This window comes from Athene cunicularia, assembly GCF_003259725.1.
Source record: "Athene cunicularia isolate RWA chromosome 17 unlocalized genomic scaffold, athCun1 chr17_part1, whole genome shotgun sequence".
NCBI classification, from domain to species: Eukaryota; Metazoa; Chordata; class Aves; order Strigiformes; family Strigidae; genus Athene; species Athene cunicularia.
This window is the reverse complement of record NW_020799122.1, coordinates 6,866,486-6,892,326: the sequence shown is the minus strand read 5'-3', so window position 1 is coordinate 6,892,326 and position 25,841 is coordinate 6,866,486. Positions and strand designations below refer to the sequence as shown.

Below are 25,841 nucleotides of genomic sequence, written 5' to 3'. Positions count from 1 at the left end.
TATAAGAGACAGACGTAGTGTCGGGCCGGTATTCCCGAAGCGCCGTGCTGGGGTTGCTCTGCCTTGTGGCTGCCTGCGGCGTTGGCGTAGCGGCCGCAGTTGGCGTAGCGCTAGCAGAGGCGGCTGTGGCGGGGAGCAGCGGTGGCTGTGGCGGCCGTGCGAGGAGAGGGCAGGAGGTGCGAGCAGGGCCGGGCAGGGACCGGGCCGGGACCGGGTCGCAGGTCGGTGCAGAGGGCCAGGAAGCGGCCTGAGACCTCCCGTAGGTCAGCTCGTGATTGAGGGGCCGGGAGGGGGGCTGAGACCAAGCTGCAGCTCGGTGCATGGGCTGGGAGAGGGGCTGAGGCTTGGCTGCAGCTCGGAGCGCGGTTCCTGGGGCCAGAGCCGGGCTGTGGCCCGGTCACGGTCCAGTGCGTGACCCCTGGGGCTGGGAGAGGGGCTGAGACCTGGCTGCAGTCTGCTCTGTGGTTCACAGGGCCGGGAGGCAGGCTGGACCTGGGCACTGCTTCAGCCCATGGCTCAGCGAGCTGAGACCTGACCACAGCTCAGTGCGTGGCCCAGGGGTGCCAGGGAACAGGCTGCGACCTCGCTGCAGCCTGGTGTGTGGTCCACGGGGCCCAGAGGTGGGCTGAGACCTGTCTGCACCTTGGTGCACAGTCTGGGGGTGCGGAAGGCAGGCTGAGACCTAGCGACAGCTCAGCGCAGGGGCAGAGGGGCTGGTGGTGCGGAGCAGTCACCAATCTGCCCCCTCGCTCCGCTCCTGGTGGCCACAGGAGAGCTGTGCCTCTGCGGAGGTGCCGGGGCCCAGCGGACAGAGCTGCTGGATTTGCCCGCGTTGGTTTGCAGTCATTAATTCTGAGTATTGGTGAGGATTGTTTACTGCCCGGTGTTCATAACCTCGTCCCTTTTAGATGCTAATCAGCTCTTGCCTCCCTGGCTTAGATGTTGCTTAAATGAAATTACCGACTTCAGCCCCAAAACTGAATTGTGTGGGGCACGGCTTGGTGTGGACCTGGTGCTGGGGGAAGGCAGAATGCTCGGTGGGCCTCGCTATTGGACAGCCAGATGACCTGATTCGGTTGTTACGCTGTGTAATCTGGAGCAGACTGTTGTTTTTTTTTTTTCCTCTGTGCTGCTTTCTCCATTTATAAGATACAGGTGCTAACGCTTAGGGCTGGTCGGAAATACAGAAAAGAAACAGATTTTTGCATTTCTTGAGACAGCTTTTGCTTACTCTTGCTAGACTACATGTTAGACTGATCTTGCTCTGTAAACTGCTTCTGAAGATGATGGCTGAAAATAGAGCAGATTTTTATTAGCTGCTTTGCAAAACAAATTACGAGGGGGATGACAACAGTGAAGCTTGCTCTAGGCAAAAAGGGGAAAGAGGATGTTGGGGCCAGGCTAATTGGGGCCATACCTCTTAAGACTGGTATGAGTCTGGACTGAATATTACCCATCCAAACAGGTTTTAGAGGAGGAGGAGGAGCCCCAGACTGGCTGGGACTAATTTACTCATTTCCCTCCCAAAGGCTGACCCGAAGACCTGTATCAAGGAGTTGCACAAGAGGAGGAGATAGAAACTGGAAGCTCTCTGAATGTGCTGCCCGCAGACTTAAGGCTTCTTCAGAGACTCAAGATGACTTCTTCCCACAAGAGATGCTTTCTGGAGGGGTTGTGCTGAAGACTGAGCACTGCAGCCTCTAACTGGGACAGCTCCTGCTGGTCTGGAGCTGAGAACAACTTCTCTCCCTCCCTTTTCCCTTGGAGATGTTGCAGAGATTTAATCTGACCTCTTCCTCCTCACCTGAAGCCTGCCGTGGCGATGATCCCACAGCCAGATCCGACCACCAAAGAGAAGAGAATTGTGCGTTTGAAGCTGGGCCGTCGTTGTAACTGAACTGGAATTTACTCCCTGCTTGTGCTCCTGGAACGAGTGCCCTTCCTCTGCTTGTCTGTGTGTGTTTTCAGCCTCCTTCCTGGTCTTGTTTGGAAGTCCTGGGCTTTCCACGCTGAATTTGCCCATGGCTTTCCTGATGAAGAAGAAGAAATTCAAGTTTCAGACGAGTTTCACTCTAGAAGAGCTGACTGCAGTCCCCTTTGTGAATGGGGTTCTATTCTGCAAAATCAGGCTGCTAGATGGAGGAGACTTTGCTAGCTTATCTACCAGGTAAGAAGCTGCTTGCAGACTTAACTTCCTGGCTGTGCTTTTTTCCCTGGTTATTCTTCATTTGAGCGGTTTAGCATATGGCTACCACTTGCCTACCCCTTGATGGTATTTTAATAGTTCTGTTGTTGGGCCTCACATGCCACATCATTCTCTGGAGCGGAGGAAGAACATAGCTGGAGAGCTCTGAACCTGGGTGGTGGTGGCTGATCAGAGCTGGATTGCATTTTTCAGAGATGTGTGGAGAGAGTGGGAGGTCATTCCCTTGCAAGGGGCTGGGGTTTGTCAATTAAATCCTTCCCCCCCTCCTTGCCCAAGTTCTCACAACTATTTCAGATCCCATGCTATATTGCTTTCATGCCTGAATTGAAACTCAACCCTGTAGAAAACTGTATAGAAACAAATCAACCCTTCCCAACTTTGCTCTCCCCTTTTGCTTCTGAATTACTCTTCTTGGTAAGAATGGAAGTAGCTTGCTTTGCATTGCAAATTGCTGTGCAAGGGGAAACTGCTGCCTGAAGTCAAAGTTGTCAGTGTTAAAATCGCAGTTTATCTCCTTGAATTGATGCCATTGTGTGTCCAAGTTTATAGCTTCAATATTTTCTTCTTATGTGATCTGTCATATTGGGGTCATTCTGCTGCACATCTTACAAGGTTGTTCTGCCATTGTCTATTGGCATTTCTCTGACTCCTTCAGGCAGGTCTGTCCCCACTCCTGCTGCTAATTGCTACTAAAAACTTGTTTTTGCTTTGTTTCCAACTATGCGCGTAGATTATCACCAGCAGTATGCAAACGTGAATTCCGTAACAGCCCGGACTTGCTTTCTTTCTGCCTCAAGATGTGAAGGAAGCCTTCAGTGGCTTTCAAAACTTGTTTTTTTGCTTTCCTGAGTGACTGCTCAGTTTTAAAGGTACAGGATTAGTTTGTGCTAGCTGTTAACTGCTTTATCCCAGAGCTAAAGCCTGGTTTGGTCTGGTTTTCCTCTTTGTGGTGCTATGCACTGAGCTTTCTTATTCCAGGAGAGATTTTATTGGGCAAGTGTAAAACATTTGTCTTGCAAATAGAAGTGGTGGGGCATTGCTCAAAGCTTGGTTTTTCTTCCAGAGGCACCGTACAACCTCATCCAAAGTCTGTAGAAGGTGTGGCACACCTCCAAAAATGGACTTTGAATTAATTTCTCTTTTGAAGAAAATCTATCAAAAGAGCTTTTCCTTACAGTGTTCTCCCCTGAGGCTAGATCCTTGTGTTTGGTGGAAGCAGCTTATCTAAGGAATTCAAACAGTATGTGAACTTGGAAAGAAATTAACCCCTCTGCTTCCTGGAGTCATAATAAAATGAGTTGAACTGGAGGGTGTCTCAAGAAAAGCCTGTGCTGAGAAATGTCGTTCTCCCACTCCTTGTCCCTGAAAGCAACTTCTAGGAGCCGTCGCTGGGGCTTGCTGATGCTGCCAGCTGTTTGGGTTGCATTGGGTTGTTTTCTGAGCTGGCTGGGGTTCAGCAGTTCGCTCAGCACGGTGCGTTGCAGATGTGTTCCAGCAGCAAAATGATCTGTAATTTAAACCAAACGCATACATTACTCTCAACTGGCTTGATTGCTTATAAATGAGCAAAGGGGAAGTAGGCTGTTGGGTTTGCCGCCTTTCCCCTAACCTGTCTGTGCTCTAACTGAAAGCACATGGAAACCTGTTCCTGCTTGAAAAGTTATGGGTCTTGGTGGTATTGAGTCATTTGACCTTTTCCAAATATTTTCCCCTATTGCAGTTAGAGAAACTTCAGGAGGGATGAATTTCCAGGGACACTAAGGGAGAAGAGTTACCATGTGGAGAAGCTCCCAGATCATGCCTTGGCTCTGCTCTACACTCCTCTAGTCATTTCCATGACCTTTTTGATACTCTTTGAATCTGGGGAAGGATTAAAGGGAAGGAGATGCTGTGTCCATGTGTTAGAAGTGTGTTCATTATTTAGGATCTGCGATTGTTTCTCTGAAATCAACCACTTCCAAAAACGATTACATTTGAGGTTGTAATGTCTGTCAGGTCATCTTATGTGAGCTGCTTATGTAAAAAAAGTCTGGTGTTTGCTCTGCAATCGATTTGGGCTTCTTCTGTGTTCTGTGGCAACAGGAGGTATGCAGCTATGATCAAGCAGAGCAGTGGCTCTTCCTGCCAGTGAGTTTTCAGGGAACTGATCTGAACAAGGTGTCTCATGTCATTTAGAGTCTGTAAATGGGGAAAAGAAGTAGGTATAGGAACCCTTCATAGGACATGCTAAATCAGTTTTCTTTTTTCTTAAGTGACTTACAACGTGGAAAGAGTGTTTTTTGAGACTGTAACAATCTCCAGAGAAGGATTTCTCAGGTTATTTATAATAGACTCACTTGGCAGCTTTTGCATGTCTGTGGCAAGTGCTGGGGATATGATATATCCAGTGAGTTGCTAGGTGGCACTGGGTTAATTTGACCTGTAAGCAGAGCAGAAGTGGGAGGCTGGACTGCCAGCTCCAGTCAGCCTGTCCTGGTCCCAAGTCCACTTCAGCCTGAGTGGCACTTACCTGCTGCAGCCTGGTGCTGTGGGGCCAGTGGGGTGCAGGCCCAGACCCCTCCCAGGCTGTGAGCTGCTAGTACCTCCCTGCCCAGGCTGCGACAAAGCAGCCGGGCTGGAGGGGAACCTGTTTGAAATGCATTAAGACTTAACACTCTTAGGAATTCAAGTCACTCTGGAAAAAGTCCAGGTCCTGTCAGCACATTCAGCTTTGGGTATCTGCCTCTTGGGTTTTCTGGTTTGGTTTTTTCTTTTTTTTTCTTGCAGACCGGTACCATTTTTCCACACTTGCTGTGCTCAGGCCTTGCATTAAACCATGGGTATTTTAGTGACTGAAGCTGCAGCTGTAAACACCGTATTGCTTGTCCTTTTCCCGCCCTTTTTAAAGTCTCCTTACGCTCTGGCAGGGCTTCTGAAAATAAGACTCGCCTGTTTCAGTTTACAATGCTCTGCGTGAAAAGCCTCTATTGTTTGTGGGTTTATCGCTGTGCTGTTGGATCACAGAAGCTGGCCTTCTGAAAATGCATCTGAACCAGGTGTAGGCCAGGCAGGTGCTGTATTTCCCCCCCCCCCAAGAGGTACCGATATATTCCTTGAATAGTATTCATCCAGATACTTAAATAGCACAACCACCAGTGAATTCAGTTGCTTCCCAAGTATCTTTAAAAATAGCAGGCACAGAGCAGTAGGGATGTATTCATGGCAACCGGTTTTGTGAAGCAGATGGGCTGCTGCGTTTTGTACCAGTTTGGAGCTTTGGAGGGGGGGTGTTGTGCATCTTTGTTCCTAGAGAGATGATACAATAAGCTCATCAGGAGGGTTTGGATCTGTGGATTGGTGCAGGCAGGAGCCTGGATGTCCAAAGGAGTGCCTAAAGCTACATTTACATCTTTGGATATCATAGAAGAGGAAGATTTGATTAAATTTCCCCCCCTCTCTGCTTACAGTGTCAGTTAATGTTGAGTGACAGCCAGATGCTCTTTACCTTGGTGCTGATTGATTTCTGGCTGCGTGTTGGCAGTGAGCGATGTCGGTGCATGATGTGAAGGAAGTGGAAAGCCAGGTGTTATCCACAGACTCCTGACACTTCATCCTACGTTGTTCTGTTAGTGTGCCAACGGTTTCACTCTGGTATTTCTGGATTTGAAGGAGAGGATTGTACTCTAAAAGCCCCTGGCTGACTCTACAGGAAAGACTGCATGAGTGGAGCAACTCTGAGGGCATTTCCCACCTTCCTCATTGTCTTCTGAAAGCACTTCAGACTGTTTCCTTTGGGACCATGCTTTTCCAAACACATGCAGCATTTCAGCTTGGTTTTCTGATCCTGGCCCTCCTGCACCAGTTTGAACCAAAGAACACAGTTTGTCTCTTGCAACCCAGCAGCTGTTTGCATGCAGGCTTGATCTGGGAAGAGCTTGACCCTGTTAGGGTGGTCTGGCCTCCAAGTATTTTGGTGCTGTAAGCCTGTACCGAGAATGTTCTTAGCCTTGCAATTTTTAATTGAGTAAGAGTGAAAGGCCACTTCCTGCACTACATGCTGCTTTTTTTGTGTGTGTCTGTGTAAAGCTGCATCTAAAATGCCAGAGGAAGTGCTGATATTTGGGAAGGCACCTCATACCGATAGCTCCTGGTGGACTGAGGTCAGCTTTTGTGTAAGCGAGGCTTTGTCATCCTTACGTAGGTACAGACCTAAAGCTACTTGCTTTCCTCAGCTGGTGGGATGCAAAACATCATTATGTCTTAGTGGTATATACAACTTTTTCATTTCTGTAGGCCATAGATAAAAGGGGAGAAGCATTGCCCTGCTAACACACAGCTGGTGATTGAGAAACCTTTGTGAAGGGAGGTGCAAGTCCTACTGCCTCTGAAATGCAGCCGTGTCTCAGTGATGACAGTTGGAAATCAACTAATTCACTGTCTTCATGTAAATAGTCGTTGTGCCTGCTATTACACAGGATCCTTCAGGTAACTGGGGTTCATCGTGTTTGGCTCATTCATACTGGAAAATCGTTAACTGTTTGGTTAATCAGAGACTAAAGGACTGATTCAGCCCAGCTGAGATCTAAATCTTCACCACTGTCTGCATTAAAACAAAGTTTAGGTAACCAAACAGCTTCTTCTAGAGTCAGAAAACTAGCTGTAGTGAGAGGATCACTGGCTGAGTTCTGCCTCTTGATTTCAGTGGGATTGCCAGGCTGTAGTAGAGGAAGGAACTTGATTGTGGCTCTAAACTGTTCTGCTGGTTCCATATTTTAGGACGACATGCACTTGGCTCTGTCCTCGGCTAGAACATGTGGTGTGATAACATATTTTAAAAATGCTGTTGTTGCAGACATGTCTGAAAATGTAGACCTTCCCTATGTGTAAATATATTCCTAATACACAGATCAAGAGAGAGAGTTTTAATGCTCCAGAGCAGCTTGCCATGCTAACATCCTTCTTTCCTGGCTGCAGCCTCAGGAGTGGGCTTTGGGGGTGTTAATGGAGGAGGCATTTGAATATGGCCTCGAGAAATGATTTGCAATAAAACATAACCTAATTCAGAATAATACTAAGGCACAGTACCTGCACTGCCTACATTCTGAAACAAATACAGAAAAACTAGACAGCAAAGATGAAGAAAAAGGGTTTCATTCCAGCAGCATAGCTAAATGTAGGTGAAAGGTGTGAAAGCAGAAGCAGTGGATGAGCTTTAACCTCTGGCAATTGAGGGTGTTGGAAAAAGTGCAGAAGTGATACAGCACCTCAGGGTTCCCTGGCACAAACGATCTTAGGCTGCACTTTGAGTTTGCAGACCGTTTCTATCGCTTTCTGGGCTTCTGGCTGCTACACCTGCGGGGTCTGACTGCAGAGGCTTGGCGGGGGGGTTGATTTGCTTTGTGCTGGACTTGCCTCTTCCGACAGTCACCCCGTTGGAGCCTGTCGCAAAACAAGCAGAATTAGGTGAAAACTTTCCTGCCACGGGGGCTGTATCCTCTTGAGTAAAGAACAGTCTCTGTTAATGCTATGACTCCTGTTCTGCCTGCTGTTGCTCAGGCAGGGGCTGCTTTGTTGACCAGAAGCTGTAATCTAAAGCCCTGTAACTGATAGGCTGTGTGTACAGCATCAGTAAATATGTTCAGATACAGCTGGCTTTCAAACTTCCCCCTCGTCGCTGATACTGAACTGGCATTGCTTTGACAGCTAACTCTTAGCAACAGCCTATTATCTGTGTGACTTAAGCAGCCCTTGGCTCAAAAAAATGCTCACTGGAAATTAATGTTCTACTCTGAGACTGGGGCCTTGTGGCCCACTTTGATTTGCAGGTGGCAATGCCATCAGCTCTGGCTGAGGACAAGGGAAGGTAGGAGGTATTTCTGAAATACAGGGGAAAACCTAAATGGCTTCCAGACTGTTTATTCTTTGTGCTCTTGATCTGCCATCGGTGTTGACTCTAGCTTTGTAGCTGTATTTCTGAGGAATTCGGGCATGCCTTTGGGAGCCTCTGTTCTCACTGCGCAGTGGTTGGTATTTTAATAGGCCACAAGTTGCCAATGGCAAGTTGTTCTGGTACCAGTTTCTCGATAAATGAGGTAGGTACAGATTTATTTCTTATTATTATTTTATTGCAGGAAGCTACAACTGGTAGAGTTTCAGGGAAGAACCCAGTGTCTCCCTCAGATCAGAAACCTCCCTCGCTTCAGGGCAAGTCTGTTGCTCGGAAGCCTGCCGGAGTGGGATGAGGAGCTCTTGCAGCATCCACCTGCACTCGGCTCTGTAAGGTCTCATCCATGCAGGGACAGACGGATGTCTCTCTGTACGTGGCCTCCCTTTTTCAAACAGGATGTGTTCTGCATCCTCTGTGGGCTGCTGGCTCAATGTTGGGCTTACAGCCTGCGCTGAAATGGGTTGGTATTTTGTAGCTATGGCTTATTCTGTAATAAAACAGGAGTCTTTAGGAGTGCCCTGGATCAACATTTGGACCTGCTTGTTTCTTCTGTCATGGCCTGTGATCTCAATCACCTTTACAGCACTGATTACTGATATATTTCAGGTGTTATTTCACGTGGCTGGATGTGTCAGCCCACCCCAGTAGCAGCTTGCTTACCCTGTGGGATGAGAGGCTGCTTTTTTTTCTTGCAGTTTATTCATATTATGCCTTTGTGAACATGCTGGGAGACATGATACACATCGCTGTCGTCACTCTGGACTCGGCATCATGATCTCTCTGGTACCATACAGTGGAACTCAGCATCTCATTTTAGTGCTTGGATTTGAAAGGCACTTCCCACTAAACAAACAGTTGTGCCTGTGTTCCCTGGATGAACAGCCCTCTTGTTTGGTGTATTTTTAATCAGATGAGCAAGAAAGGGAATTGTTCTGCAGGATTCACAATTGCTGATCTTCATGGATGTCACTTTCACGTGCTTCTCGTGGGTCTCCCGTGTAGCTCAATTGATAAGGCTGAGATGAGGAAATGGGATGGGGTAATGGGGTTGAGGAAGAAAACAAAGAGGAAGCACATGGAGATGAGGGGATTGGGAGGAGGCAAGTGTGGAAGAGACAGGATGTTCTAGATAAGCAATAGCATATACAGTCTGTATAACGGATGCTTTCCCTGAGGATAGAAAGTAGCTGAGCTGTCAAGAGGGCAGGATTATGCCCTTCCTTTGGCTGAATTTATCATACTTCATTGGTGAGAGGAGACCTTGAAGGAGTTCTGTGTTGTAGTAGTAGATTGGGACTGAAGCTAAAAATACTTTTACTGCTGTATGCTGCATTCTAAATAAGAAATGAACCCTGTCTGTTCAGCCTGAAAGCACCGAGGGTGCTTACATGGGAGGAAGGAAGACAGTATATGGATTTACTGTCCTGGAAGGGCTAGAAAGCTGCAGCACTAATTAGCAGTGCAGCTTTAGAGACCTACAGAGACCATCACCTCTGCATGTGGTTGGTATCAAGCCTGAAATGTGCTCTCTGAAATAAACTAAAGCTAGAAAACTTTCTTCTGGGATTGCAGTTTCCTAGAACTGTATGTTTGCCTCAGTGAGGCAAGTCCCTTTTCTTGCCATTCAGTGTACCAAGTGTAGAAAACAAAATGTAAGGTTTCTTTAGTGCCTTTCAGAAATTACCAAACATTATGCTCCAGTCTGGCTTTGCAATGGAAAAGCAGATCAAAGAACCTGTAATAGGAAACCTCGTGAAAGGGATGTGGCCTCAGGGTTTCAGTTTGGGGTAGTCACATACTTCCATTTTGCTTCCAGAATAAAACTTTGTATGAATTGACTGCAGCAGGATGTTTCACTAATGGATATTGAGTTAATGATCAACTCCCTCAGCCAGCTGCCACATGAGACTGGTCAGCACATGCCTACCTGTGCTCCTCCTGCCTGCTTGCTAGTTTCCATTTCTCCTGCAGTGCGTGAGTGTGAGGAGTACAAAATGGGGAGGCCAGAGTGAACCCTACCAAAGGTTTCCGATTGTCTTGTTCTCTGCCAGTCAGTTCTGTTTCCAGTCCTTAAGGGATAATATTGCTCATCAAAATAAAATTGCAAATGTTCAGGAGAGGGGGAAAGAAAGACTTGTCTGGAAAAACTCCGGCTTAGAATTATTTTTTCCCTGGCCATGCATCAGATTCTTTCAGGCTTTATCCATGGTTGAAACAGCAAATGTGATGGTGGGTGTGGTATCATGGTTTTCAGTGGATTTTTGTTCACGTGTGTATAGGTTGGGGAAAGAGTTGCCAGCTTGGCTGTGTTTTCATTGTGCATTCTCTGCTTCTCTTGATAGTTCCTGTTCTTCCCATCATTACCTAGGCCGTGCCTGCGTGTCACAGAATATGAGGGAGGAATCTAGGATATTTATAATTCAGCAATTTTTTCCAATCTTTTAATGCTCCATTGCCCTGGAACGGAGCAATAGCATTCACACTTTGACGAAGACTTACTGTACCAGGTCAGCCCCAGCTAGTGCAGTGTCCTGTTTCCAGACTAAGCAATAAGGGCTGTTCAGAGGTAGTCTGCTTGCCTTTTACAGATTATTTATGCAGTAACCCCTCCGCAGGACAGCTCTTTTCCTGGATTCTGTCAGTGGCCTGTTATGGTTTATCTCATACTTCAGTAGCACCAGGCAATTGCATCTGCATAAATGTTGAATTCCTTTTAAGTGTGGTGCTGCTCATCTTATGCCTTCAGTAGCCTGCAGTGCTCCTTGCCTCAAGGGAAACTGTGTTGTGGAGGAGTTTATTTCCTATAACTGTTTCTTACATTTGCTGCCTTTCTGCTTTGTTGAATATTCTTTTTTCTGATGTACAGGGAGTAGCTGATCATACTCTGGCCACTGTTCTCTTTAAGTCCTTTTCTGATGTAGGTTTATAGCAATGTTTTTTCTGCTTTCCCTGCAAGTATGTCTGTTTGTTCAAAACAAATCTGCATGTTGTGTATGCATCACTTCTAGAGGAAAGGCATCTCCAGGGTCATTTGCTCTCAGTAGGGTACAATCAAGGGAATGTGTCTAAATACAGCTGGTCGCGACAGCCACAGAGGAGGTAAAAACTCTGATCCTCTGATCCTCCTGGCAGTGGAGCAGTGGGAGCCTATGCTAACATCTCCCAGGGGCTTAACCAGCACCGACTGCTATAGCAAAATACAGAGCTCTCCTGTATTCTGCTTTTAACAAAGATGTAATTTATGAAGTTATCTTTTGCTGATTAGGACAAGTTGCATCATTATATACTGGTCTTAGAGAATTTAATTTGTCTGGAGCTGTGGCTCCAGAGGAGCAAAAGCAGTTCTAACTGCTCTGTCTCAGACCCCTTTCTCTCCTCTCTTGCTGGCTCCGACTCTCTGGTATAACTCTGGCCCTGACACTCCGGAGTCAGGGCAGAAGGGAAGGGAGAATTGGGACTGGGAGGCTCTGGAAATCTCAGCCCATCACCAGCAGTATGGTGACGAGTCAGGGGGCTGCAGGCTTTACTCAGCAGCCTCTTCTAATTTGCAAACCTCTTCTCCTGAGTAGCCTTTTTGCTGATAAAACGTAACAGCGATAGATATTGACGGAGGAGACGGAGGTTCAGGGAGAATGTGTTTGTACCTTGTCCTTAAAACCAGTGACCTGGTTTGTATGGCTGAATGGTGCCTTTATACAGGAACTGTCATAAAGCACCTGTATTCATTGTGGAATGAAAAAGCTGCTGTTAACATATAAAGGACTTTCTCCTGGACTATTGTATTGGTTTTGACTAAATATATACCATATAGAAGTGACTCATAGGGGAACATGTCTGAGCATGGTAGGGTGTTACCTCTTGGGTAACTAAAACTACCTTTAGCACTGGGGTTGACTTCAGGCAGCTCATTTACTGAAGGGCTCTTCAGCGTGCTCGAGCCAAATTGCAATGATGTTACATCACATGGTGTTAATGAAATTATTCCAGAAATGAACTTGGCCTCATGTGCAGGTTAATTTGCACTATAAAGACTTCTCCGGTACAGCTGTATTGGCAAACGTTCCTGGTTGAAACAGGATTGATATTGGCCAAAAAATGTCACTTAACTATTCTGGCATCTGTATGTCTTCATGTGCCATAGATCTGCCTTAGAGGCAAAAAGATTTGTCTCTGTACATAACTTGTGTTAGGGATGTTACTTCTAGTTGTGTTGATTCTCTTCAGGGTTTTCATTTTACAGATTTACTATCGTAGCAAATCCCTGGAGTGTTGAGTTGACCCATGTCTTGATTTTTCTCATCTTGGGGGGCATGTATGGATTTTTTTGTTTGTTTTGAAAGATAGCTTTCTTTTTTTCTTTATAAGAGCATTTTGTTTACAAACAGTGCTTTCTCGCATCATGGAGCTATTAGCTGTGTCTTGTATCCTGTGTGGTAGGGGTATTATCAGAGTTCTCCTTGCTGGAGTTTACATTGCTGTCTTTCTTCTCTAGGAGTTTAAATTCAGTCAGCAAAAGGCAAATCTGGAATCTCTCACAATGACAGCTAATACTTACAGGATGAAGAAAGTTTATAAATGTATCAGCAACAGATAATCAGTGAAGTGAAAAGGCTTTCTAAGATACAGTGTGATACAGAAACATGTATTGACTCTGCAACACGGTGGGTTAATCTACCTTAATCTTGTAAACATCCATACAGAACAAACCTTAGATTTTTCTGAAGCATTTGGGACCTTTTGAAGCTTTAGCTCCTCAATCTGTTAGAACTCCAGGGGAAATCCGAATTGCAATTTGTCCAAAGGACACAAGGCCCCTGAGAGAGTCAGGATTTTATTTTCCTCTCAACTTTTGTGGTTCTTACTGAGCAGTTGGCTTAGTAACAAGCCTGAACACCCCCTCCCTCTGTGCCCTCCATCCCCCAGTAACATGGGGCACGCTCAGTTTGTGTTTGCTCATCCCCTGTAACTCCAGCTGACTTGACTGGAGGTGCAGGTAAGAGTTCAGGAGCCCTTTTTAGTTAAGTTGTCCCCATGCTTGTTTTATGCATAAAGCGCATTTGATTGTTCAGTGGTCATAGTTGTGGAAAATCAGATGTGAGAGGTATTTATGCCCAGAGTTAGGCAAGTTCTTCAGAGTGTCCTGGGTATGAACTGTAAGGTAGCCCAGTCTTCTGCAGCACAGAGCAACCATGAGAGCAAGAGGCTGGAGAATACAGCACCATTGTACAGCAACCTGAATGTAGTAGCTGGTGGCTGACCTGGGCAGGCTGAAGTGAAATCTGCACTGTAGGCCTGGTTTTGTTTCTTCTGTAACTGAAATACTTGTGAATTTGCTTGTAAGAGCACTGGTGGTGGGCTTGGCAGCCTGGCTAATGGTTTGTTCTTGGCTAATCCAGCTCCAACGTAGTCTATCAGAACAATAGAGGTAGGAGTTGGTGTGGTGACTCAGTGCATGATCAGTTCAAAAAAAGCAAATGCGTCTTTCAGTGTTCAATACGCACATTATTACAGACTTGTGTTTTAGTTACTGAGTCATCTATCCAGTTATTCCTTTCTTTACCCTTAAGAGTTTGGTGGTTCTTTGCTTGTGATGTTTTTGCTCCTGGCACACATCCCTGGCCTCTGACCAAAAAGAGCTTGTGCTCTGTAGATGTGGCAAGAAGTCCTTGGATATGTGCTACTTCGGGCTGGTCTGTCTTCAGCACAGTGTGTAACAGTAGATGTATTGCACAGCATTTACTGTTACAGTCCCTTCTTGTCCTTGTTTTCTGATGTCTGGTTTTCTTCTCTGCTTAGAGATGACAATGTAAATTATAAATCCCTCAAAGCAGACTGTCTCTGCTGAGCATGTCCTGTCTGTAAAGTGCCATGTACATGTCCCTTGTTGCTTTGCAGCTGAGCCTCTTAGAATTATTTCCCCTTGCCTTCTCCCTGCTCCACCCTTACTTACCCTTCCAAAACTCATCTGACTTGTTCTATAGCTTAAGTTTTAAAGGGTCATTATTCTTCGACTTTCTCCATTTAGCATAATTTTTATTTTGTTGTGCAACTTCTGCTGTAGCACTCGCTCACTCTTTTGCTATTTTTTAATAAATTACCATTGTTTCACATAGTATTTTTAACATAGTTCATGTTAGGAGGACCCTAAAAGTATTAAGATTTAGATATAAGGAATGGTTAGAAATATTTTTTTTCTAAAATAACCCCCAATACTAAGTTTTAGAAACCCTGGATGTACTGGAGTGTGTGGCTACCCAGTGCAGTGATCTGGAGTGCATGAGATGGACTGCAATGGAAAACTCTTGACTGTGGGACAGTCTGCATGAGGTGCAGGATTTCATGTCTCTTGCTTGTACAAGACACATGTCTGGATGCACAGGACTGGAGTCCAGGTATAACTGAATTACTGCCTTTCAAAGAAGCTGTTAACGTTAACACACAACTAGGAATGCTGATGCTGGAGGGTTTTCTACTGGTGATTGATTGCCACCCCCATTCTCCAGTAGGTATTATCACTCCCTGGCTTGTACTAGTGGACCTTTATCAAGATTGATCACTGCCTTGGAGGGCACTGTAATATGCAGTTCAAACGCTGTGCTTCTACGGAAATAGGCTGCTTCTGGAAATAAGGTTAAAAACCATAAAAAGACAATCACTTGCCTGCTAGATACCAGCTTATTCCTAAGGAGGATTTCTAAACCATTCTTTGTATCCTGTTTTTATTTCATGCTTGCCTTGTTGTTTTTGCTCCAGTTCTTTCCTCACTTGCCTTTCACATACTTGGTGCTGTCATCGTCCCCTGTCCCCCAGTGAAATGGTCTTGACTGTTCCTTACCTTGGTTTCTCAGCTGCGGCTGAAGTTTCTTCCATTAGTTTTTTTTCCTCTACAGTTGCTGTTAATCCTTTTTCCTGTATTTGTCCCTTTTCCAGTCAAATAGGCATTACGCACTCTGTGCTGTTAGCTGTGTAAGTGGAATCTAGTTTCCTGAGCTGACTTTTCCCTACTCTTCCTTCCACATTCACTCTTTCCCCACCTCTCCCAGTGCCCGCGATCAGCAGGAGTGGATGTATGTCCATGTCCAGGTGTGAGGCAAAACTGAGCAAGTATGGTGAAGCTCTCTACAAATGTTGGAGCTTGCCTGTTCCCTCCAAAAAATGCTGGGTTGTATGAACACTTCATTCTAAAAGCATTGATTTTTTCAAATTTGGCATTTAGAGAGTCCACACGTATCTTCCCCTCTAGTGTGAATGAAGCACTAAATTAACAGGTGTAAGCTGATGCTGAGAGGGAGGGGTGGGTAGGTGTGCTTCACCGCGGGCCATGGGAATGGGTTTGCTGGGAATTCAGAAGTTAATTTTGCGAGTAGTCGGTAGATGTGATGACCTTACTGCTGAACTCTTGTTTAAAACACTTTCAGTGAAACATCCAAATAAGACTTGTTTCAGATGACAAAGGCTTGCTTAGTTCTCTTAGTGACACAGTCTGCATCATCTGTCTCTGAGCCATTTTTCCATCATAACTGCTAATGTCTACTACACAACAACCAACACTTGTCAGCTGGAGAATACAGGGTTGTTTGCAGTGGGGGAGATGTCCAGCTCTTCGGGTTGGCAGTTGTTCTGGTCAGTGATGTAAGCCCAGTTAAAACAGAGTAACTTTATTGTTGGGAGCTACTTGCAGCCCTTTCTGTTCCTTCTGCTCAGGGAAGGCAAAACCCTGCCATGTAAATAACTTGCTATAAAGCACTTGCACACATCCAGGTTAAACTGACTTGGATTTCCGTGCAAGTTCATGTATCTGGGTGTGTGTTTATTATCCTGTATGGTATTCCCCAAGGAATATGGTGTGTCACCCTTCATTCTTGGGACACATTTTCACTGAGTTTCCGAGCACCTGCATTGTGTTTGCTTCTGCTTTCTACCTGCATCTGGCCTGCATGAGCTTGACAAGATAAAGATGACAGCCCTAGAGGTTTTACTAATGCAATACATTCCCACGCTGCTGTTTCCTATGTTGTTTGCCAGTGGTGCATCTTGTTCACTGTTGGTTTCTCTCCTTTTCCTCGCCAGGCATCTGGATGGCAAAGCCTTGGAGCTACAGTTTTCTTTAATACGTGTGCTGCAGTGCAGTGCCCTGTCCTAAGCCCGTTATTTGGGGATACCTACGGGATCTGGGTCGTATATCTAAACCAGCTAATGGCTAGATGAAGGCTCACTTTCTATTTTATTTATATATGTTCACCCACCTTCGTATTTTCTATGCTTTATAGGCAGTGCTAAGGCCGTCTGTAGCAGGACCTGCTGTATCTGTAGGATGGTATAAACTTTGGTGTGCTGTGAGCACAGTGGTGTGAGTATTGGTTACTGACCTGGGTATCTTAGTCAGTTTTGAAACAGGTTTTTCAGGAACTTTTTCATTGCCTTTACCAAAGGTCTCTCCTACAGCTTTGCACTAGATAACCTAGTTAAAATAGTAACTATCTTCTCTGGAACATAGCTCTGGAACAATCCTGAGTTAAGGGAGTGTCGGTGATCCTGCTCTAATTCAGCCTTTGGAAGTGCTGGGAAATAGATGAGGCTGTCTTTAATGGTGGGTCTCTGCAGCTGAAAGCAGAGCTGTGTAAAGAAATGCTATAGAAGATGCCTTTCAGATGCAATCTGCTGAAATAACTTTATTTTTTTTCTTTTCCTCCCTCTGTGACTGAGGGGATTGTACCTGCATCATTGAGGTTGTGTTACCTTCCTCCCCAAAAGACCCACTGCTAGAGTGTGTTGGGGCCCCTTCAAGGGCTGTTTTTCAATCCGTTGCGCTTAAATGAATCTGAGCCAGGACTTGGCTCCTTGGCCTCTTTAAAATGGTGTTACCTTTCTTGTGCCTTACCAGATTGAGATGCTGCTTCAGTGATGTGCTCCTGCGTGCAGCAGTGAACCAGTGAGGAGGATGGAGAGTACAGTCTGCGAGCAGGCAGGAGGATCTGACACAGATCCACATCTTTGAGAGGGGGAACAGTGAGCATGTGGATCGGGCATCAGAAATAGGAAAGCTTGCCCCTCCCCCTTTGTGTAGATGAGGAGGAGGAAATCTGAATAAGAAGCTCTTTGTGTGTGCTTATCTATATAACGTCCGATTTAGCCTGAGGTTTTCCCACATCTGATACTGTGCATGAAATGTCAGGCTGAGACACACTGCTGTACTGAAACGTTTGGCATTAGAAAGCTTTTTTTTTTTGTCATTGCCCTCCCAGTAAGCCTGTGGCCTTTTTATGATGTTTCGTACTTTTAACTGTCTTCCCTTATGGCATTAGTCACATGTAAGAGTGAAACATCTGCTCTTCTGAATGTTTCAGTGAGGCAAAACTGTTTCAGCACATTGTGTGTTTGAAGCATGATACCCAGTCGGGCGTAACTCAGCTTTGAGTCCGTAAATAGAAGTTTTAATCTCTGTTCTGGTGTTTTATTAGCTAGGTTTTCATGTGGGAGAGAGGCCCATGGTAGCCCAAGATAGCCTGGGTTGTATACGTGGCCTTTTTGTAGAAGTGTTTGCTTTAGCTAACTTGAATTCTTAGTGAGCTTTGTGGCTTTCTGTAACAGTGCTACTCTGTCTGTGGCACTAAATTCACAGTTGGTAAACATAACTTCTCTAAAATCTGTTTGCTGTGTGTTCCTTTGCCTGTCTCCAGAGCTGCAGTAAGGCTCTTCATGAGATCTGAACCTGAAGAGGCCTTGGTGGCTTCACCAAACACGCTGCTACTTCTGTAAAAGTAGGGAAACTAGTGGGTAGTGGACTGCTGTTGTGTATCGTTTCCATTACTTGGATTCATACTATACTATGGTGAAACATCTTCTAATTGCTCTTTTTCTGGTGAATCTTATCTCAAAGGGTAGGATGGTGGCTGGGGGATGCAGTAAACTGTCTCTTCTGACTGGTCAGGGAGCTGGAGGTAGATGAGCAGCTCCAGGGTTGAAAGACCCCAAGAAGCTCTTTCTGGAACTCCACTTTTCACAAAAGCTGCTGCAGGGTTGTGTTGGTTTATTCTGAGGAGGTATATTTAGGTCTGGAAGAGTAATTACACAGCTTCAAATAAATCTCGAGTCAGAAGAGGGCAAAGCTTAGCTTGGCAGGGATTCAACCTTCTGGGAGTCTTTTTGCAAAATGGTACAGGCGGCTTTTTTAAAAATAAAACTTCTGAAGACCCATTGAATTGGCACCTCGTACCAGGCATTGGTCTGATCTATTTCTGGCTTTCCAAATACAGAGTAAAACTTAGAATTAGACACTTCTAGTTTTAAGCTGTTAGTTTCTGCTTTGCTTTTAGGTGCCCTGTGTTTAGGATGGAAGGAAACGCCTCTCTTGGTGCAGCCCTCACCATGCTGCTTGTGTGGGTTTGGTTTCTGTGTGATAGTTCCTAATTGTACATCAGAGAATCTTCTAGAGCTAAATACAAAACTGTTCCTCATCTGAGTCCACTTTTTTTCCTATTTTAGTGTTCTCTAATTACCAACTTAACGATAGCTTGGTGTGAGGTGGATAGACAAAGCCCATTGCTTCCCCACATGCTGTCCTCTGGAAATGTGGAACTAATTTTTTAGTTTGGCTCAAAACAATAGTGCTGTTGCTTGCTTGTCTAAGGATACAGACCCAGCCCCCATGCTTAAAAGCCACTCTTTAAGGTAAAAAAGAAAGTTGAAAGTCATTGTTGAATGATTGTGAAACTTGTGACTGGAAAGCAGCTCTTAATTTATCTTGTAACCTCCTTTCCACCCTGTGCAGGCTATTCTGAAGATATAAAAAGCCCCAAGCTATGCGTACACCTGCAGCTCGGGTTTGTGTTCACGGTGCTGTGGGTAACATAACCCCCCCAAATCCTTTTCCTAATTCCTTGCGCTGTGTGGTATCTCCAGCAGTTTTGGAAAGCTTAAGAAGCAGAATGTCTGTTAGCCATGAAGGAGCTCTTTATTACTAATCAGTACTTTTGCCATGTTTTGAAGTAATTAGCCCTCATTGGACTTAGCAGCATCTAACAGATGCTTAATCATAACTGCATTGTAATACGAGCAAGAACTCATGAGTAAGGAAACTCGCATGCTAGAGCAGTTCTTGCTGATCCCACCGACGAAACAGCTGCGGGGAGCCAGGCGTATGCAATGGGCGTTCAGGAGCTGGAGCTTAGTCACTTAAATATTCACTTGTGACAGGAGTTGGAGCTCTGAGCGGCATTTGTAAATGAAGTTTGCAGCAATGTGCTGTTGTACCTGTCTCTTCTGAAGATCTTTCACTTGTAGCTGCCTTCCAGGATTCAGTTTGAAGCTCTGGTGTTGTTAGAAATAGCATTTGCCTCACTCTCTAAAAAATATCAGTTCTTTTTTAAAGACAGGTAATGCTGCTAAAATATTTGATGTTTTCTGCATCACATCTCCCTTCCTTGCATTTCTGAAGCACATATGTTTACAAGCGTTTTTCTGTTCTGTTGAATTCCTTTTTTTCATCCATATCTGAGTGCTCCTTCCTTTAGGCCATTTGAGATACCTACTATTAAGTCACGTTTAAGATACCTCGCATCTGAAATTTAATGTGCCTAATTTGGCTGGCTTGGTGAATATTTTATTATATAGGTAAAGCCTTTTTAATCCCTCTGGAAGTGTTTCTTCTCCTGTCTGAAGGAGCTGGAGTGAGTTGAGTGGAGCAATGAGAACCAGATCTCATCTTGAATTAATCCCAGATTCAAAGGTACTTTCGGCACTTAGATGTCTCACTTTTCAATGACTTCAATAGCTACCTTTAGTTCTGTCTGGAAGGAGTTTAAGTTCACTGCCTGGAAGGAATTGCTGCCTTCTGTTTTCCCATGTTTTAAACAGAGATGGTCAGCCCTTATGTGCATTACAGAGGATTACAGGTTTCAGGTACTTGTCAGCTTCTCCTTTTCTGTTCTCTGTGTTTGCCTTGGCCAGACCATTCAGGTCCCACAGAATAGCTTAGAGGACTGCAGGGACCTCCTGGGTCAGGATCCAGTCCTTGGTATCTGTCCCGCTGGGCTCACCTCGAGGTTACAGAAGGGCTTATTGGGCTCTGCAATGGCTTTTCCCTCTGTCCTCCCAGGAGAGTTGAGGCAATACCAAGTCTGATCGTTCTCCCCTTTGCCACCAGCCTCTTTGGCTCGCACTGTGCCCGGGTCAGATGGTGGGAAGTCTCCCTTTCCCTGCTAAAGCAAACACTTTATCGGGTGCCCTTGCCCCTTTGTCCTGTACTCAGAGGAGAGATAAGAGCAAGATGCAAACTTGCTAGCTCATAGCTGTCAAAAGTGCCTTCCCATCCATCCTCCCCCCCCGCCCTCATTACTTTGGGAACTTAATTGGCTGAGGTCCGAGCTCTGAGCTATAAACAGATCAGGACCTGCAAGGGATCAGTGGGGAACCAGAGCCCTGTGGAAGGACCCACACACCTCATTTCCAGGCTCCTTTGAACTGGCCTCCTTTGAAGGGTGAACTCCAGCTTCCCCTGAGGGCTCTGCAGAAACCAGAGCTGTTCCTGAAGTGATTCCCGTGCTGTGGAGGCTTCTTCTCTTCATCCTGCAGCTCAGGCTATGCTGGAGCCATGCACTTCTCCACTCACCCTGGAGATCAGGAGAGGCTGGTGAGAGACTGTGCAAGGAAAACCACCTCCTCCCTGCCTGGGACTGCTTTACTGTCTGAAACCCCCGCATGATTTGAAGCATAGTGTTTGCTTGGCCATGGTCCTGTCTGTGTGCGCCCAGGAGCACTTCCACGTGCATTTTTGTCCTCCTTCGAGCTGGCTGTCCTAACTGGCTTAGTGGCAGCATAAGAGGCAGGATGCCTGCCTGGGAAGGACAAGCTGTCCAGGACACACAGCACGTTTGCTGTACAGAGGCTGTGCAGAACAGGCACATCGTAGGAAGATAAGTTTGTTCAACCTTCAGCCCAGTTCGGGGGTTGGCTCTGCCCAGGCCAGACAATGAATGAGCTAAACGGGCTAAGCAGGAAATGTCAGAGGGCTTGTGAGAGTTTTAAAGGCAAATTCTGTTGATGAGATGATTAGTCTTCCCTGTAACCTAGGTGGCTTTTTCCTGTATTGACTGGTGAAAAGCTTGATGCTAACATAACGCCTCTGTGTGCTGCAGTTTCAGGTGTTGCAGCCCAGGCTGTGTTGTACAGGTTCTTTACAGGCCAGGCTGCCAGTTATTAAAAAAGATACTTAATAGTCAGGATTGGATTGGATTTGTACCTTTATTTGAAGACTTTTTTTCTTTTTCATTCTCATAGAGAGGAAGTTCAGGAAAACTGTGTCCGCTGGAAAAAGAAGTTCACTTTTGTGTGCAAAATGAGTGCCAACCCAGCCACAGGACTCCTGGACCCCTGCATCTGCCGAGTGTCTGTCCGTAAGGTGAGCATCTAGGTTCTACCACCAGTGTACTGGTGTTGGTTACTAGCTGCCTTTTTTTGGCAGCAGGAAGAATTGCATGGGTAGTGGTGGGAAGGAAGGATTGTTTGGACCAGGATGTAACTCAAATGGAGCACCTCTCTCCAATAAGGGTGCTTGATGGATGGTGGGAGCAACCAGAGTGGTGGTAACCCTTGAGAGACAGAGGTTTGTGAAATCCTGAGAGCAAATCCCAGGACTGAGTAATGACTTTCCCCCTGTTTCCCCAGCACATATAATAGCTGCTTTTCCTGTTTGTTTTGTCTCCTGTTGTAGGAGCTGAAGGGCGGAAAAACATACTCGAAGGTAAGAGCACAGAAAAGACAAATGTGGCAGAGTGATGGTGGTCTTGTCTTCTGTTAGTGCTTCACACCCACTAGAAACCAGTGACTGCTGTGTGAATCAATCTGGAGAGATGGTCATTAGTTCTTAGTTTAAGCCTGAGTTAAGTAATTTCCCGAAAAAAATCAACTTGCTGGGACAGGATCCAGGCTGCACTGGATATGGAATTGAGAAGGGGGTTGGGAAGATGATCTGCATGTCCTCAAACTTTGGGGAAGTTCTGAGTCAGATGGGAACTCTCTGGCTTCTGGCAACATCTCACTAATAAACACAGGCTCCAGTTCTGTTCTCCAGAGTGCAGCATCCAGCTGTGGCTGGGGTAGGCACCTCACTGCTTCATGAGCGCAGGGAAAAACCTACAGCAGAAATCTCTGCCTTCCAAAGCACAAGAGACATCGAGGCAGAGAACAAACTGATCAGCAGGGATGTTAGTTTTGGTTTGTTCCCCCCTGCTTTCTTGCCTGTGCTATGGGAGAGACAATAGGCCACCCCCTTCTCTTTGTGCTGGATCAAGAGACAATGTTGGCTTGGAAGTTGAGCTTGCACAGAGCCTGAAACCATGTTTGTTTGAAAATGAGTCACTGCTGCTGGTTTCTAATAAACAGATGTTCAGGTCGCACACAACCTTGTAAGAACTTTTTCTAATCAATATCCTTCCTGAGACCATGGAGACAACTGGCTTTGAAGGGTGAACTGCACTCACTCCTGTGTACTGTTGTGCTACGTGATAGAGGAGGGCAACAGTCCACACCGTTCCTTTTTTGTTTCTAATTAGGACCTTGTCTCTAGGGCCATCAGTTTCTCTTTCACTAAATTCACACTCTGGGGAGGTTATTCCTCTGTTCTGCAGAGCTGCCTGTCCAGGAAGAGCAGTACAGCTGGAGGAAGAAACATGCCTCTGAGACAAAGTAAATGCATCAGCCTGTTCCTCCCACAGTGTCCATCCTCAAGCTTCCCACAGTATTTGGAAATGCAGAATTAAAGGAAGCCTGAAGGCATGTCTCCATGGTGGAGTTAACCTTGACTCTTATTCAGGCCATGTTCTAACCTACTTCCCTCTTTTTCAGTCTCCACTTGTGTTTAGTGACATTTTGAAAGAGACCTAGTTGCTCTAGCCCAGAACTGGAGACCAAAGCTGAAGTACTTACCATCTCTAGGGCTGGTATCTTGCTTAGTCTTCTGTGAATAAAACACATTCTCCTAGAACGCAAATAAAAATGACCTGAGCATTTTGGCAGCTCAGAAACTGAAGGGATGTCACACCAGACAGGGTGAGTAAGCCTTGCAGTCTTTCCATGTGGATCAGGCTTCTTCCAGTCAGGTCCTCGTGGCAGAACTGACTGACCTGGCATTTCTAACATTTCTAGCAGAAGTCTGCAGTGTATGTCCATGCAACTCTTCCCATTCTAAACAATGGAATTCTAAACAAGTCCTCACCTTTTAAAATATACTCATTCAACTGAAAACTCCTCCAATCATGGTAGCAGATGTAGAGGAAGATGCAACTTGTGAATGCCCTTTTTACCTGATCCCCCTTCAGCAGGGACTGATTGTGATGGAGCTGTTTGTGCTCAGCACAGTTTCCACCGCCTCACACACCTTGTGGTTTGACGTTAATATCACTTCAGTGTCAGGGGTTAGAGAGCGGAAGCCAACAGGAAGGACTGATAAAGCGGAAACTCTTTCACCAAGCTGGAAGAAACACACCATCAGCTGGCTGGAAAACTGAGGAAACTATTCTGAAAGGTTACATCTGAAAACATCCTTTTGTTAAGGGATCCTTCCTCTATATACTGGGAGTCTGCTTCCTGAGAAGAGCTTCTGACCTCAGCACGCCATATGAGTTCTCCCACACTGTCCTCCAATGCTGATCTTCTCAAGGAAGTTAGTGCTGTGGTGGAGGAAGAGGAATTTGGGTCTGGGCCACTCTTGTGCCATGTTGGTTCTGTTGCTGCGGTCATGCCGTGTCTCTGTCCTCCAGTTTTGTCACAGTGATGGATTGCAGCTCCCTTTGTGACTTTCTCCTGTCCTGTTTATCTCTGAGATAAAAATGCACTATTTTTTCCTTATCAGTGAATACTCACCAAGCAACGTAGCCCTTGGCTGGAAGAGGCAAAGGACCATCTAGAGCAAGGGCTGGAGAAACGCATTAAGAAGGAAAAGAGAAGGGAGGAAAGTTAGGTTGGTTTTTTCCTTCCTTTTTTTGCTGAAGAAAGGTTCCTGCTTTATCCCACACTTTTTTTCTCCTTTGCCATCAGCTCTTGTTCCCTTTTGAGAATGGGATGGAGGAAGCAGCTATGCTAATCTTGCTGCTGTTTTCCCCTGAATCATACATCTTGGCAGACTGTGGTTTAGACTTTTGATTTGGAACAGTGGGAGCTGGGGTTCATACAGCAGTGACTGTGACTTGTGCTGTGACTCCCTATCAGCTTCCACAGTTGACAGAGCATCACATTTCCTTAGGATGGTGCTACTGTTCAGGGCTCTCTGTTCAGTTATATCATCCAGCTGTCAACACCAGGGCAGGAGAAATGTACTGCAGTGCACAGAGTAACAGCTAGGTCTGAGCTGCTGCTTCTCCACCTTTTCTCCCTGTTCTTGTGGAAGCTGTATGTCGCAGTGACACAGACTTCCCATGCTTGTCTGGTTTGGCCAAATACAGTGTACACCATCTCTTCCTGTTCAGATTAGATGAGAGGTAACTGACTTTTATTGCTAAAGCTCTGCATAAAAGAATCTGTAACTTTCTCTTTGGACCACTGTATTAATATACCAGGAATTAGAGCAGAAAACCAAAAGTACTCTTCATTGTGTTTGCCTTTAGAGGCATCAGTACCCTCTTTGAATTTGCCTGTGAACTTCAACTTTGTCACCTTCCCTATTTGTTTCCCCTTTGTTAGAGAAGGTTTAGAGAGCTCACAACTAAATCTCTCCAAATATTTCTCTTCCTTTCTGCCTGTCAAACATACTACTCACAGTTAAATCTTAGCAGTGTTGAGGAAACTGTTCCAGGAGTTGCTCAGCAGCTGCATCTGTGGGGGTGAGGCACATGCACTGCTGCATGGCTCTGGACTTGCAGCTTACTGTGCTGAAAGTCTCAGCTTTGTTTTTCAGGACGGTGTCACTTTCCTCTGTAACAATATCCTTTCATCTCCTGGTTCACATGCTCCACTGCATTCTGGGATGGCCCAATACAAAGAGTGCCTTATTATGTTTGTGTATGTGTGATTCTGTTTTTTCCACATCGTTGACCTAGTGCCTTCCATGTCCTTGGTTATGCAATGGCTGGGGGCTGGTTAACACTGTCCTGGCCAGCACCACTACTGTACGTCCTTCCTCCACACAGGGCTGGCTTCCTAAAGGCCTCCGAGTGTCCACCTGGCTTGGGATTAGGACTGTGACTCTGCCCATCCTCAAGAGTAGGGTGTCTTCACAGCCATGACTGTTTCTGCCCTTGCTCACAGATATGCTCTCTTCCTCTGGTCTGTGTCACACCACGTATCCCTTTATTGAGTAATTTTTGTTCTCTCCCCTTCCCCTCCATTGTTTTCTTGGCCACAGCTGGGCTTTGCTGATCTAAATCTGGCAGAATTTGCAGGCTCTGGATCTACTGTCCGTTGCTGTTTGCTGGAAGGATATGATACCAAGAACACCCGACAGGACAACTCCATCCTAAAGGTACAGCGGCTAGTATTGCTACTGTGGAAATTCTGCTCTTGAATTTGGAAAGATCACAGCCAGAGTGCAGTTCTAGGCCTTAGAGAAGGTCCTGTTATGTAGAGTCGGGATTTTGCTTTTATGCTGCTAGTCTGACTTGGAAAGCTTTCCATTATCAGAGTTGCCCTTTGATATCTTGGCATTCATTTGGCCAGGCGATGACCCTCAATAGCATTCTTTGTCATCAAAGAAACTGTGAACAGGGAGGGGAAGGG

At 45.8% G+C, this 25,841-nt stretch overlaps 1 protein-coding gene across 3 annotated transcripts in view; it reads left to right on the top strand.

The window, feature by feature from the left end:
• The first annotated feature begins 19 nt into the window (after nt 1-19).
• The window catches only part of FAM102A (family with sequence similarity 102 member A), a 38,294-nt gene continuing 12,472 nt past the window's right edge, over nt 20-25,841 (top strand). The window contains exons 1-5 of one of the 3 annotated variants that reach the window (XM_026860213.1): nt 20-176; nt 1,530-2,167; nt 21,411-21,531; nt 21,844-21,873; nt 25,471-25,587. In XM_026860213.1, the coding sequence (XP_026716014.1) occupies nt 2,022-2,167; nt 21,411-21,531; nt 21,844-21,873; nt 25,471-25,587 (414 nt within the window). In that variant the 5' untranslated portion in view covers nt 20-176; nt 1,530-2,021. Of the gene's footprint in view, nt 260-1,529; nt 2,168-21,410; nt 21,532-21,843; nt 21,874-25,470; nt 25,588-25,841 lie in introns of all 3 variants that reach the window. The other 2 variants (XM_026860211.1, XM_026860212.1) reach the window with 2 other exon arrangements.